This window comes from Eptatretus burgeri, chromosome 8 (genome assembly GCF_056783735.1).
Source record: "Eptatretus burgeri isolate ZD-2024b chromosome 8, Ebu_testis_v1, whole genome shotgun sequence".
Lineage (NCBI taxonomy): Eukaryota > Metazoa > Chordata > Myxini > Myxiniformes > Myxinidae > Eptatretus > Eptatretus burgeri.
In genome coordinates this window covers 87,455,660-87,471,996 of record NC_140968.1, presented here as the reverse complement: position 1 = coordinate 87,471,996, position 16,337 = coordinate 87,455,660, and the positions used below count along the sequence as shown (strand labels likewise).

The 16,337-nt window shown below is 46.0% G+C and overlaps 1 protein-coding gene across 3 annotated transcripts in view; it reads left to right on the top strand.

Moving 5' to 3' along the window:
* LOC147022221 (protein sidekick-2-like) overlaps positions 1–16,337 on the top strand; it is a 676,300-nt gene that overhangs the window by 288,139 nt on the left and 371,824 nt on the right. For all 3 annotated transcript variants that reach the window (XM_085892916.1, XM_085892915.1, XM_085892914.1), the window contains one exon: positions 10,436–10,586. In XM_085892916.1, the coding sequence (XP_085749042.1) occupies positions 10,436–10,586 (151 nt within the window). The remainder of the gene's footprint in view (positions 1–10,435; positions 10,587–16,337) is intronic.

Here is a 16,337-nt window from a genome sequence, read left to right as displayed (position 1 = left end):
ATACGGCCTGCGTACAGGGGTGGGTGGTTTAAAGCTTGCGTACGAGCTGTGTACAGGGGTGAGTGGTTTAAAGCCCGCGTACAGGGGTGGGTTGTTTAAAGCCCACGTACAGGGATGGGTGGTTTAAAGCCCACGTACAAGCTGCGTACAGGGGTGGGTGGTTTAAAGCCTGCGTGCATGGGTGGGTGGTTTAAAGCCCGTGTACAGCCTGCGTACAGGGGTGGGTGGTTTAAAGCCCGCGTACAGGGATGGGTGGTTTAAAGCCCGCGTACAAGCTGCGTACAGGGGTGGGTGGTTTAAAGCCTGCGTGCATGGGTGGGTGGTTTAAAGCCCGTGTACGAGCTGCGTACAGGGATGGGTGGTTTAAGCCTGTGTACAGGGGTGGGTGGTTTAAAGCCCGCGTACGGCCTGCGTCCAGGGGTGGGTGGTTTAAAGCCCGTGTAAAGCCTGCGTACAGGGGTGGGTGGTTTAAAGCCCGTGTACGGCCTGCGTACAGGGGTGGGTGGTTTAAAGCCCGCGTACGGCCTGCGTTCAGGGGTGGGTGGTTTAAAGCCCGCGTAGGCCTGCGTACAGGGGTGGGTAGTTTATAGCCCGCTTACGGCCTGCGTACAGGGGTGGGTGGTTTAAAGCCTGCGTATGGCTTGCGTACAGGGGTGGGTGGTTTAAAGCCCGCGTACGGCCTGCGTACAGAGGTGGGTGGTTTAAAGCCCGCATACGGCCTGCGTACAGGGGTGGGTGGTTTAAAGCCCGCGTACGGCCTGCGTACAGAGGTGGGTGGTTTAAAGCCCGCATACGGCCTGCGTACAGGGGTGGGTGGTTTAAAGCGTGCGTACGAGACCTGTGTACAGCGGCCAGTGGTTTACAGCCCGCGTACAGGGGTGGGTTGTTTAAAGCCCACGTACAGGGATGGGTGGTTTAAAGCCCACGTACAAGCTGCGTACAGGGGTGGGTGGTTTAAAGCCTGCGTGCATGGGTGGGTGGTTTAAAGCCCGTGTACAGCCTGCGTCCAGGGGTGGGTGGTTTAAAGCCCGTGTAAAGCCTGCGTACAGGGGTGGGTGGTTTAAAGCCCGCGTACGGCCTGCGTACAGGGGTGGGTGGTTTAAAGCCCGCGTACGGCCTGCGTACAGAGGTGGGTGGTTTAAAGCCCGCATACGGCCTGCGTACAGGGGTGGGTGGTTTAAAGCTTGCGTACGAGCTGTGTACAGGGGTGAGTGGTTTAAAGCCCGCGTACAGGGGTGGGTTGTTTAAAGCCCACGTACAGGGATGGGTGGTTTAAAGCCCACGTACAAGCTGCGTACAGGGGTGGGTGGTTTAAAGCCTGCGTGCATGGGTGGGTGGTTTAAAGCCCGTGTACAGCCTGCGTACAGGGGTGGGTGGTTTAAAGCCCGCGTACAGGGATGGGTGGTTTAAAGCCCGCGTACAAGCTGCGTACAGGGGTGGGTGGTTTAAAGCCTGCGTGCATGGGTGGGTGGTTTAAAGCCCGTGTACGAGCTGCGTACAGGGATGGGTGGTTTAAGCCTGTGTACAGGGGTGGGTGGTTTAAAGCCCGCGTACGGCCTGCGTCCAGGGGTGGGTGGTTTAAAGCCCGTGTAAAGCCTGCGTACAGGGGTGGGTGGTTTAAAGCCCGCGTACGGCCTGCGTACAGGAGTGGGTGGTTGGTACGACGGCTGCATACATACTTTATGAAAGTGGTGTCGGACTACATGAAAGCGTTTCACAAGATGAAGGTGAGCCTGTCGTCATCGCGAGGGGGAAAAATATCCCCGTTCACAGGAACATTTTCGACATGATGTTGAATCCGTGGACGTCAATAATTGTTCCATATTACTGTATTGCCGTAGTTAATAATTACTGATGCATTTGAGATAAATCTACAGTTCGTTGTAATCTTCAAGTATTGTGATGTGATAGACACATATGAGGGTGGGTGGGTGGTCACTAGCCTGCATACAGAGGGGGGTGGTCACTAGCCTACATACAGAGGAGGGTGGGTGGTCACTAGCCTGCATCCAGAGGGGGGTGGGTGGGTGGTCACTAGCCTGCATACAGAGGAGGGTGGGTGGGTGGTCACTAGCCTGCATACAGAGGGGGGTGGGTGGGTGGGTGGTCACTAGCCTGCATACAGAGGAGGGTGGGTGGGTGGGTGGTCACTAGCCTGCATACAGAGGGGGTGGGTGGGTGGTCACTAGCCTACATACAGAGGAGGGTGGGTGGTCACTAGCCTGCATCCAGAGGGGGGTGGGTGGGTGGTCACTAGCCTGCATACAGAGGAGGGTGGGTGGGTGGTCGCTAGCCTGCATACAGAGGGGGTGGGTGGGTGGGTGGTCACTAGCCTGCATACAGAGGAGGGTGGGTGGGTGGGTGGTCACTAGCCTGCATACAGAGGGGGTGGGTGGGTGGGTGGTCACTAGCCTGCATACAGAGGGGGTGGGTGGGTGGGTGGTCACTAGCCTACATACAGAGGAGGGTGGGTGGTCACTAGCCTGCATCCAGAGGGGGTGGGTGGGTGGTCATTAGCCTGCATACAGAGGAGGGTGGGTGGGTGGTCACTAGCCTGCATACAGAGGGGGTGTGTGGGTGGGTGGTCACTAGCCTGCACACAGAGGGGTGGGTGGGTGGGTGGTCACTAGCCTGCATACAGAGGAGGGTGGGTGGGTGGTCACTTGCCTGCATACAGAGGGGGGTGGGTGAGTGGGTGGTCACTAGCCTGCATACAGAGGAGGGTGGGTGGGTGGTCACAAGCCTACATACAGAGGGGGTGGGTGGGTGGGTGGTCACTAGCCTGCATACAGAGGGGGTGGGTGGGTGGGTGGTCACTAGCCTGCATACAGAGGGGGTGGGTGGGTGGGTGGTCACTAGCCTGCATACAGAGGAGGGTGGGTGGGTGGGTGGTCACTAGCCTGCATACAGAGGGGGTGGGTGGGTGGGTGGTCACTAGCCTACATACAGAGGAGGGTGGGTGGTCACTTGCCTGCATCCACAGGGGGGTGGGTGGGTGGTCACTTGCCTGCATACAGAGGAGGGTGGGTGGGTGGTCACTAGCCTGCATACAGAGGGGGTGGGTGGGTGGGTGGTCACTAGCCTGCATACAGAGGAGGGTGGGTGGGTGGGTGGTCACTAGCCTGCATACAGAGGAGGGTGGGTGGGTGGGTGGTCACTAGCCTACATACAGAGGAGGGTGGGTGGTCACTAGCCTGCATCCAGAGGGGGTGGGTGGGTGGTCACTAGCCTGCATACAGAGGAGGGTGGGTGGGTGGTCGCTAGCCTGCATACAGAGGGGGGTGTGTGGGTGGGTGGTCACTAGCCTGCACACAGAGGGGGTGGGTGGGTGGTCACTAGCCTGCATACAGAGGAGGGTGGGTGGGTGGTCACTTGCCTGCATACAGAGGGGGGTGGGTGAGTGGGTGGTCACTAGGCTGCATACAGAGGAGGCTGGGTGGGTGGTCACAAGCCTACATACAGAGGGGGGTGGGTGGGTGGGTGGTCACTAGCCTGCATACAGAGGGGTGGGTGGGTGGGTGGTCACTAGCCTGCATACAGAGGGGGTGGGTGGGTGGGTGGTCACTAGCCTGCATACAGAGGGGTGGGTGGGTGGGTGGTCACAAGCCTGCATACAGAAGAGGGTGGGTGGTCACAAGCCTGCATACAGAGGAGGGTGGGTGGGTGGTCACTAGCCTACATACAGAGGGGGTGGGTGGTCACTAGCCTACATACAGAGGGGGTGGGTGGTCACTAGCCTACATACAGAGGGGGTGGGTGGTCACTAGCCTACATACAGAGGGGGTGGGTGGGTGGGTGGTCACTAGCCTACATACAGAGGGGGTGGGTGGGTGGGTGGTCACAAGCCTGCATACAGAAGAGGGTGGGTGGTCACAAGCCTGCATACAGAGGAGGGTGGGTGGGTGGTCACAAGCCTGCACACAGAGGGGTGGGTGGGTGGTCACTAGCCTACATACAGAGGGGGTGGGTGGTCACTAGCCTGCATACAGAGGGGGTGGGTGGGTTGTCACTTGCCTACATACAGAGGGGGTGGGTGGGTGGTCACTTGCCTACATACAGAGGGGGGGTGGGTGGGTGGTCACTAGCCTACATACAGAGGGGGGTGGGTGGTCACTAGCCTGCATACAGAGGGGGGTGGGTGGGTGGGTGGTCACTTGCCTGCATACAGAGGGGGGTGGATGGGTGGTCACTAGCCTGCATGCAGAGGGGGGTGGGTGGTTTTGAAACCCGGAAGTAGAGCGTACGTACTTTATGAACTGCCCCTATTCCAGTCTGGCACAGAGTTACTTACTTTCGACCTCTGGCAGAGATGACCGGTACTCCCGCTCGGGGGTATTTTTTTAAAGTCAATTTCAGTCCTGTCTTCACTTTTGGTGACGGTTAAGTATGTTTAATACTCGGTTGTCGAAATTCTGGTAAAAATCGGATGTTTTATGAGATTTATGTCGGGTGTCATATCTGAGGCTTAACTGAAGATTATGCTAATGAGGGGGATTGTAACACACGGCATTACGCTCTCGTTTTAAAGTCAATTTCAATCCTGTCTTCAATTTTGGTAACGGTTAAGTATGCTTAACACTCGGTTGTCGAAATTCTGGTAAAAATCGGATGTTTTATGAGAGGTTTGGTACAGAATCATCGTAGAAACTTGTGGTTTGCGTCGCTCCCTTCTCTCGAGACAGCTTTTATTAGACAAGGTCAGAGGTCAAGTTGATGATTTCGTAAGTACCAGTCAATGACTGCTTGTTTATTTGTCCACACATAATGTGCCAATGCAGACCGCAATTTTTACATGTTATCTGCTTTTTCAACCGAGTACCTCCAAAAGTACGAGCATGGACCTGCGGAACATCTGCACAATGTAAAATGTGACTTCAAGCTCTCAACTCTCAACCTCTGCCTCTCAAACACCAAGGTCCAGTTGCATTTAGCATTCTTAAGGAAAGATTTGAGGATTCACCTGAATTTTTCCTCCAGTTTCCCTTTAACCCTTTGAACCCTAGTGGCTGTTTTACCAGCCACTTTTCGAACCTACATATATACCCGGGCAGCAGGATTTTTCTCCAGGGAGCCCAGGGTGGGGGAGCCGAAAGTCCAAGGAGATCAGGGTTAAAAGGGTTAAGGACATCCTTAATTTGTGGATCATTGCATATTCCATATTCCTTGTTTTTCCTTCAAGCCCTCTTTCAACTCAAGGAAGATGCCCTCCCCCCACCCCACCCCACCCCCCCTGTCCTGAAGCACCAACCGTTGAGTTTCCAAATGGTGCTCTTCATGGGCAATGGTCATGAAGACGACGATTATCGCTGCACAAGACGTCGCGAACATGTATTCAGAGACCGCCGCAACCTGCTTGACGTCAATGATGATATAACCATATATCTCAAACACATCTTGAGGAATAACTAAAAACACACTAAGGATCATTGACCTTCCATTTCCACAATAATATGTTTTCAATAATTTATTTATAAATTCCATCAAACTGACAATCCCACGGTATTTAATACGTGATATCTCAGCCGATGTATAGGTGTATTCTGGTGCAGGTAGTGCAGAGGTACAGCAGGTGCACCTGAACGAGTTGTTCGTTCATGCTGCGAGTGTCATAGTACTTTTATGGTGTGAACATTTATTACTTCATGTTCAGGTAACTTAGATAACAATTCAATTGAGATTGACAGTGACTCCAGTAAAAAAGGGTCAACTGCGTACGTGATAAATAGATTGAACGAGGCATGTTCCTCGGTCCATAACTCATCAATCCAGCATTGTAGAGAGAATGGAGAATTCGGCGGCTCGTTCGACTCAGGGGAGACGAGGTTTACCCTGAAGACCAAAGTTTTATACTCACCTTTCGGGATTCTTTACAATTATACACTATTTATAGTTATCCTGCTGTAATTAGGCATAAAAGTATTTAATCAACCCACATCATACAACTATACAAGGTATTGTCTCTCTCGTGCTTGAAAAAGCCTTCACTCGTGCTTCTGCCTCTTCCTGAAGGTAATTTGTAGATTGCTTCACCACCATCGAGCTTTCGGACGCCTCTTCCTATCTATAATCTGATTGGTTGTCGAGCAGAGCAACAACTCCTAAGGATTTCATCAACCTCAAGGAAAAATCCTTACTTGAGGATTTCCGAAGGGTTGTTTACGCAACAGCCCAAAAGGAAATCCTTCGCAAAGGAATCAGTGTACCTTAAGGTGAATCTTTTCTGAGGCAAATACGTACTGGAATCAGTACAAGGTCCGTGATGCCTGTCGGGCCCAACCTTTCGATATTCGATGATCCTTTTAACAGTCGCTTTGGTCATTTTACACTGAAAGGAAAACTTGTAATGAGGGCATGGCAATTGTGGATATGAGGGCACCGAAGAAGTCTTTGGCTTCACGTCGCTCCAACATGGCATCAACATCGCTTCACGTCGCTCTATCAGAATGCGAGTGTCTCTAAAGTATGTACGGTACAATTAGAATGCGAGTACGTCTATAATATACATACAGGGTACTATAAAAACACACAAACAGCACACAAAACAAGTCCTGATGAGGGGTTGCAATCTTTGATTGCTCTTTCTCGTTTCTCATTGTGTTGATTTGGTGGTTGTTGCAGTTGTGTGAAGACTTTATATTGCTCTTTGTTGCTGATTTTGGAAATTCGTGCTTTTCCACCACACAATAAAACAACTGTTGAGAGAATGTGCGCAAAACTACACATATTAATCCTACTGTGGCACACTCCCTCAGGTCCCATGATGAATGATTACCTAGTGACGTCACCAAAAGCCATTCCAAATCAGCACTCAGTTGCTTTGGGTGCATGTGAAGGACATTTAGTTTAGTATGCACAATTAAGGACTCACAAGTGCGAGCAAGTGATGCACAAAGAGGAATGATACTTCATGACTAAATATGTTCCACTAAACAAAGGTGCAGCTAATGCAAACTTAAAAGACATTTGGCCAAGTTCTTTTTAATTCAACTTTATTGCTATATTTTTGGAAAATAATACCATTCAACGATTCCCAGCTGAATTAAGATTCTCAAAACAATGTGTTGCTTTCCTGCACAGTAACAGGAATTGTGGGTTCATCACTCCAAACCTCAAATTGAAAGGTCACTCAATAGAGTGGTGTCAGAGAGAATCACCAGCCAAAAATAAATTCAAAGCACAGCCTTTGCTGGCAAAGTCATGGTGACATTAAAGGTGTCTTACTCAGGGGTTCAGCTATATAATATATTTATATAATATATTAAATAAATATAATATTATAATATTAAATTGCGATATAATTGCTTAAATTAAATTGCTTGCTATATAATATTAAATAAATAGTTGACCCATCCCACACTCCTCCACCCAAATAAGCTACATAAAGCAACCCAATAAGAACTACACAAGGTAGGCGCTACGCTGTTTCAAACCCTTCCCAGATTTCCTCAACAACTATAAAGACGTTCGCACATAGCACACACATTAGAATCCCAATGCTACACATCCCCTCAGCTCTCCGACCGATTTAATTACTTATTGGCGAATCATCAGCGATAGCGGAGAAAGAAATGCATACCAATGAGGCTTCCAAGTATGTACCACGTGCATATGCCAAAAGCAGACAACATTGACTGCTTTTGACATTTGCACGTGGTATATACAGTATGTACAATGCTTGATAAAAAAAAACAATAGAATTAGTGAGACAATGAGCTCTGATCGTCAAATATGGTATCAGATGTGAAAAATAACTGTTGAAATGATTGGAAAGATAGGCGAAGGAGTCATGTGACCTCTCAAATGCTCAAATCACTAATTATTTAAAAATCGAAAATAATACAAACACAACATTTTCATTGTTTTGAAGGTAATTTTACTGCTCATCCAACAACATAACTATCAAGGGTGAAAGAAGAGTTTGTAGAAAAAGGTTAACACCTCTGCTAACTTCTCAAAATATCCACCCAACAAAAATTTTCAAACAAGCGATTTTGATCTTTATATTTATATAGTTGTTTTTAGATTGTGTTCCGATTGTTTATATAATATGTATGTATATATGTATATATATGTATGTATATATGTATGTATATATGTATATATATGTATGTATATATGCATATATATATATATGTATGTATATATGTATGTATATATGTATGTATATATGTATGTATATATGTATATATGTATATATATATATATGTATATGTATATATATGTATATATATATACATATATATATGTATATATATATATATGTATATATATATATATATATATATGTATATATATATATATATATATATATATATATATATATATATATATATATATATATATATATATATACAAAGCTCATTTGGCTGTGCCTGGATGGGTTTGAGGGTAGAGGAGGAGAAGCAGCTGAAATGTGAATCCTATCCATGTTCTTCCTGATGACTCCATCTTTGCTTTTTGCTTGTTTGGGTTCCTTCTGATTACTCAAATGCAGGACTGTACCTGTTTGGTCTTCCATTTGATTTGAATTGAATTTATTTTAATCCCATTCTAAATTATGCCTGGTGTTGGCTTAATGGTTTGCGTTCCTAGGGTCCTGTGTACAAATCCCACTCAGCTGTTGAATTAAACCAGGTTGGGTTAACTCGACCTGTCATCCTTCCGAGGTCGGCAAAATGAGTGTCAGCTTGCTGGTATCATTCCTGTGTCGGAGTGGCGACCTGTCCAGGATTGTGCCCAATTGCCAAGGAGACTGCTTCGGCAGCACCAACGCTCTGCACGGAGTATGGTCCCAATGGATGGATTCTAAATTAAATTGAATAATGAATAATAATATGAAAAAAAAGTCATGGGTCAGGGTCAGGTGTCCAATCAAAGCAGGGTTGCATCAAAGTGGGATGTCTTGGTACCCGGTCATCACTGCGAGCAGTTATAAAGTGGCAGTTCTATTTATGTCTTTTATTAATTACATACACCAGTACACAAGCACCACACAAAATACACCACACAACGGGAGACATGGCGAGGGTCTGCGATCTCTGTGTGCTCTTTTTCCTGTTCAACATTGATTGGATTGTGCTTTCTTACACATCTAATGTCCCAAACGTGACATATTCATTCCTCCTTTCTTTTGGGTTTCTTTTTAGGATGGCTTTTGCAGAAAACATATTTTGGAGGAAATATTCTAAATCTCATGGAGGGGCTTGTACATGCAAGATGTGATGAAATATTATTAAACTCTTTCATAAATTCCAAGGACATTTGGATACAATGAATAAAGTGACAGTGTATGGTATCCCAGTTGCATGAGATGTACTCAAATTGGATTACCAAAGAGTAAATTTTGATAAACAAGCTAACTCTCTCTGCCCTCGAAGTCCTCAAACCCTCCCCAGGAACTTCAAAAGGCAGACATGCTTCCAGTAACTTGCTTGTCGTTAAACTTCAAAAATTCAAGTTTTTCCTTCACCTCCACTCTGTTATTCCTCTTTTCTCCCATTTGTGTAACTACCTTCCTGAAGCTGTTCAATCACACTCTTCTTTCCAGAGTTTCAAGGAGGTGGTGCACCATCCACAATCCCATGCCATCCCCCGTCCCTACCCACAGTCTCTCCTACCACCATTAACCCCATCCAACCCAACCCTCTTAATTGCAGGTGATGTGGTTTCCTCCATTCTTTCTCTTTCTCTTTCTCTTTCTCTTTCTCTTTCTCTTTTTCTTTCTCACTCTCTCCATCTTCTGTTGATCCATTCTCTTGCTTATGGTGTCCAATTGTAACCCCAAAACTGCCCCAGCCTTCTTACCCTCTGATACTCCTCTATTCCACGAGCCTATATCTTACAGAGAAAGGAAAGAACCCCAATAAATTACTTACCCACACAGGCAGAAATGTATATTGCATGTTCCCTAAATATTCAAGAGGAATGTCGAAGAAATTTTGGCAAAAAAATTAGTCCTCACTTGCATATAATGCAGAGATGAAATTATTATTTTCATTCAACTTGTTGCTCGGCTTTCCTGATCCGCGTCTCGATGAAAGGAACACAAAAGTGCATTCAAAGTACCCAATTATAATCAAAAGCATTATTGTACACACTGAACAGATTATGCAATTACAAGGTGAAATCATGTATTGTGCGACTCCATTCAAGTTGCTTTTTACTCTGAACCGAAGCTCAGATTAAGCACAACCTCTGAGCATCCACCCAGATTCCTCGAGAAAAGGATGGAGGAATGCATCTTTGTGGTCTTTTCAACTGTACTTGGCTGACAGAGAAACTAGGTCACTGCTTTGACTTTGTGATGAGAGGTTTTCAAGCCAGTAAGTGGCAGGACCGTTGTGTCATGCCTGCTTTGTTGATGGACCGCTGATGAATTTGATAGACATCCAGCAATCCCTGTTAATGACAGCCTTTTCCATACCTTCCCTAACAGACCTTGGAGACTTTGAGGAGGTGGGGGAGCGTACACTGAGTGTGGAGCGTGGGGAAGCCATAATAATCGACCCTCCTCAAATCGGCAGCTACCCACAACCACAAGTCACGTGGTTCCGTGAGGGACGTAAAGTGTCACCGACATCGAGAATGTGAGTGTGACGTGCTTCCTCCGTACCCTATGATTTGGATTGCATTTCAATGCTTTCGCTGATTTTATTTTCTTTTCTTTTCAAACAAAATGGAACTGGTGATGGATTTTTCAACAAAGTGTTTTCTTTTTCATCCAACATTAACATTTTCAGCATTGTTCATAGATCATTGTTGTTTTTGTTGTTCTTGTTATTCCTGTCCCCTTCTGGGGGTTTCGGAGTGTTCACCACTGGTCATTAAAGCTTCCACAGCTGAGAATTTACCGCTGGACATGTTGCTATTCCATCAATGGGTGCTGCCAATGCAGTCCTTAAGCATGGCATTCATTAGAATGTTGGCAAGGGTAACAACTCACAATGGCCTACTTTTCAAGAAGTACTGTTGGGTGTTTCGTTTTAATAGGCACAAGTGAGTCCTATCAGACGAGACAACCATCTTGACGTCCATTCAAAAACAGTGAAACTCGTTGACACATTACACTGCCTTAAGAACACAGTGATAATTTATAATCTGGTTGGGAATCGAACCTGGACTTGACAGCTAAAAGTTGAGTACACTACTGCCATGCTGTACTGTTAAACTTCACCATACATTTCTGCTCTGAGAAAGACAACCACATGAGGGGGAGGTGGAGGAGGAGGTGGAGGAGGAGGAGGAGGTTGGGACCATACTCTGTGCAGAGCGTTGGTGCTGCCGAACCAGTCTCCTTGGCTATTGGGCACAATCCTGGACAGGTCGCCATTCCGACACAGGATACCAGCATGCTGGCACTCATTTTGCTGACCTCAGAAGGATGACAGGCCGAGTTAATCCCATCTGGTATTAATTCAACAGCTGAGCAGAATTTGAACTCAGGACCCTTGGATCCAAAGCCCACCACCCCAACCATTAAGCCAACACCAGGCATACCACATGAGTTAATGACCTTTTAAAATTTCCTGGATTATCTCAGTCCACATCTTCATGTGGCACTGTTTATGTGTAAAGTATTCCATCGGATCGCTATATGTCTTTGCTTTAATAGTTTTGTGATGTGCTTGACAATTTTACTATGTAATGGAATGGACACCAGACATTCTGCAAACCACACACAACGCAGTTTTTAAAATTGTATTATATCGCTTAGATGTAGTCATCTGCAGCTGATTTATGCTCAACGGATTTATTATTTCAGCAGAACGGTTTCCAATCCAATAAGGATCCCATATGGCATTCACTTTTAGGGGGTAGGGCTTGCTGACACATGAACACAAGCTGTCAGCAAGTAATGCAGTTCTGGAAGAATCCAACAACGTAGCAAAGTATTCCAAGCTGAAATGTTCTTGGAGACAAAATCCAGTCAATGAGTTATTGGTTCGCTCAGGCCACCTGCTTTGAGGATGTTCCAAGAGGACCTTCTTGCCATGTCTTTCCTCATCCATGCATAACGCATGTTGTACCAAGCAGAGCCAAGCGTGGGTGACAAAGCTTGATGCTCCAGGAATCCTCAAGCAGTCATCACTCGCGTACGCATATTGGACCGTGATTCAATTGTGAATTTGTCCCACCGGATGCATCATTACTGAGGCGTGACCGTGCTGCCAATGTCTCGCAGCACATCAGGGCAGCAATTTAGAATTTGTTCATGGTGCCAGCAATACCTCGCCGACTCTTCATGAAAGCCACCGCGAGATCTTTAATGCCCACCGGCTAGCAGACTGGACACCCAGGTTAGTGTCCATCTGAAGGATGTTGCACTTTGGTGATGCAATGCCCATCCTGTGAAGTACCAATCCGACACTTAATAGTAAGGTTAGGGACTTGAACTCAGACTGGCCAACTCGGATGCAAGTACATTACCTCTGCACCTTCATGTGCTTCAAATCGATGTTGTGCTTCAGTCAAACAATGCAATACTCCAGACCTGGAAAAGGCTCAACACCAGCATGTATATAAGACCATTCATAAACCTTATTTGTTTTCATTAGGGGAGACACAGTACAAGTCTGAGCACTTAGCATTCATGAACAAATGAACACATTATTCCATCTACACCTCACTATCTGAAAACATGGACCAACTTCTATCTTCTCATCCAAACGACCATTTCGAACCCCAACCCCCCCCCCCATCCACTTTCTCAACAATCCTCTGGAAGAAGTCCTTTCTTCCAAGCTTCTGGGTCTCACTATCTGCCATGACCTTTCCTGGGAAAGTCACATTTCCAACCTCGCCTCCAAAGCCAGTCGCCGATTGGGAATCGTCCATTAAAAGTCCTTCCTCGGCCCACCTGAGCTCCTGACCATTTACAAAGCTTTCGTCCGCAGCCTGATGGAGTACTGCTCTCCCCTCTGGGCTGGTGCTCCTGCCTCCCACCTTTCTCGGCTTCACGCTGTGGAAACCAAGGCATTTCGGATCATTGGCATTTCCCGCAATGAGGCTGAGTCTTTGGGCCTCTCACTCTCTCACCGCAGGCAGGTCGGTGGTCTTTCTGTCTTCTACCATCTCCTCTCCAGCCTCGCCCCCCCTGCTCTCTCTGCGATTTGTCCCCACCACATTTCCGCAGGGCGCTCAAGGTCCGTCAACAACCCCCTTCTGGTAAAACTACCAAAATCATGAATCACTGCTCATCTTCACTCTTTCATTCCTCTTTTTCCCCACCTTTGGAATAAACTCCCACACTCTATTCATTCCCATTCTCCCCCCCAGGCCTTCAAAACAGCTGTTCACCACCACCTCTTATCATCCCCCATCCAAATCCTCGATCTTTTCTACCCCCGATAATCCACCCAAACCCACCTCCTTCAAATTCCCTGCTTTCCTTCCTGAAAGTCCCTGTAATGTCCATCTTGTATTCCCCATGTCCCCGCACCATCCCTCTTCCTTCCACAGATCTCCTTGTGTCTCTGTTCCCCACTGTTTTGTCCTTCCCTCTCCCGCCCCTCTTGTCTCATGCCCCCCTTGCTGTGCGTTGTGTGTTAGCTCTCACACGAGCCTCGACAAGGTATACAAAAAAAACAAAAACACGAGAACAAAATCGCATGCTACAAACAAACCGAAAAACCTCATGGATTTTCAACTTGGACTTGAACCTAAACATTCACTCTGCATGGATTTTGTATCTGAATCTCGTTCACTTGCAAGAATGATATTGAATCACGTGTTTGAAAAGTTGTGAATCAATTAAACCAATAAGCAGAAGGAGATGCCAATCGAAATGAGGATCGCCATGTAAATGTCAACTGCACGTAATACAGGTGAGTGATGTCCATGTAATGGGAATGTTTTTTTTTACATTCATAGTTTGCCCTTCCTATCCAACGTCCACACTTTATGTGTTTGATACTTTGTCCTGATATGAAGACAAAAGCTTGATTTCTCGATGCCAGACTCCAATTTGGACTGCGTTGTATTGAACTAGATGAGATTTCATTTCATTGTGATAACAAACCCTATAAACAAGATAATTACCTTGTCTCTTTCAGCCACAGGCCTGACAGATTGAACCTGCCTGTTATAGTCTAATGCAAATTTACCACTACCATTATTCGGGTGAGTTACAGTTGAATTGTTCTTTAATTGGAAAATTGTACCAATACTGTAAGACCATCCCATGAGCTGGAACATAGGCCCCGTGGCCAGGCATATTCGTGGCATCGTATGAATGTGCTTCCAGGTGCGGAAACGCATCACTTACGGAAAACGCTTACGTGACGGAAGATATTTCTCGTGAATTTCCCGAAGGTGTTCCAAAGAGGTTAATGGTATGCTGTAAACACACCAAGATTTTGAAAAGTCATTTCTAGTTTGGATTTTTGGATTTCTTTTTCCCCCCCAAATCTACTTATTGCAGGTGTTCTGGAGATATTGCTGGCGAGCCGGGATGATTAGTGTGCACTTCTGCGTTTGATCTTATATGTGTACCCTTTTAAAATGTGCAAATATATCTTTCGGGTGCAGCGAGCATTTCAAGCTCAAGCGAGTAGGTATGAGGTCATCCTTTGTGTTGGGAAAACAATAACCAGTCTGTGATATATTCAGCAACTCTGTGAGTTATTCAAAGCTATAAGAAAGAAATGATGTGAGGAATTATTTATTTGTGAATACAGTGAGAGAAAAAAAACAATGGTGATTAAGGACACACGACCAACAGACTGGTGTTGGCTTTGCGGTTAAGGTGGCTGGCTTGGGACCTTAGGGTCCTGAGTTTGAGTCCCTGTGTCATTGAGTTAACACCAGGTGGGGTTGACTCAGTCTGTCATCCTTCCGAGATCAGCAAAATGAGTATCAGTGTACTGGGGTATCAACCATTTGGGCTAACCTACATCAAGAGTGACAACCGATCCATGACTGTACTCCTTGCCAACGAGACTGCCTCGGCAGCCCTATGCACTTTTACGGCGCAAAAGGAATGGTTTTATTGTTATTATTATTATTATTATTATTATTATTATTAAATCAGCTGGTTAATTTCATGACTACTACTACTTATTTAATGGCCCCAATTAATTTCACCTTCTTGTGGTGTCAGCCGAGGAGGAAGATAGGCTTTAGTATTTTCCCTACCAGCTGTCCCTGCCTGGCATTCGACTGAAGTTGATTTGGATCGGAATTTGGAAATTGTTGAAGCTCCTGTCAATAACTCGCCTCCTCTTCAATAAAGACACTGAGGGATCTTTAGCATCCACCAGTTAATGCTATCAGACAGAGCACTCACCTTGACATCCAACCGCAGGATTGCACACTTCGTGATGCCATGCCCTTCCTGCAAAACACCAATCTTGACAGTTTATAATTTGGGTTGGAAGCTTGATGTTGGCTTCACGGTTAAGGTGGCTGGCTTAAGATCTTATGGTTTAGAGTTAGAGTGCCTGTCCTGTTAAATAACACCATATTTTAATACCTGTTTTCTTTTCTTAATATTGCAATGGTTCTTAGCTTTAAATCTGGCTCTTGGCTTTGTTTGCATTTTTCTTGCACTGCCAATTTTGTCGTCTCATTATATGATGTTATGGCTGAAGAAAAATAGTCATATCTCATCTGTCTGGTATTGATATCTTTATCTCATCTGCCTCAGTGCTGTTGTTCCCAATGCTGGTCCTCATGGTCATAATCAGCAGCTGGTTCCAATTGCATTAGTGCACTTATCCTCAAAACTTGTGCATCTGCACTGCCTGCTCATCTTTCACCACTCTTCTGCACACCTTTCTTGGAGGATCACCTCCCTTCACTATTGAGAGTAGCATATATCATTCCCCTAATCCATGGTAAGGGCACCAATATGATCCACTGAACAACAAACTGGTTCCTCTTCTCCCAACAATAAGCATGGTGATGGAGTTGATATTCTCAGCAGATCTCAAGACTTACTCTTCTCCAATTCTTAAATATCAGGTCATAAATTTGGCTTCTGTCCTCACCAATCCATCAAAGACATCTCTTTTTAACGTAGCAATGGGTGGATTATTAATGTCTCACAAGAGATTGAAGATTGTCTGACACGAAGACCTGGACAGAATGTTTTTTTTTTTCCATTGGCACCTGAGGTTTCCATGACTGGCTGGTTGACGTTTTTCTTGCTCACAAGCAATGTGTAGCCCTTGATGGTGTGCTATTTCCTGCATTATCTCTTTGAAGCTGGTGTTCATCAAGGCAGAGTGTTCTGGGACCTATGTTGTTCCACATTTACAGGGTGGTCCAAAATGATGTGCAACTTTTATATTTAACGACAATATTTTTAATTATTTGGAGATTTTGTTTGTGTTTGTCTA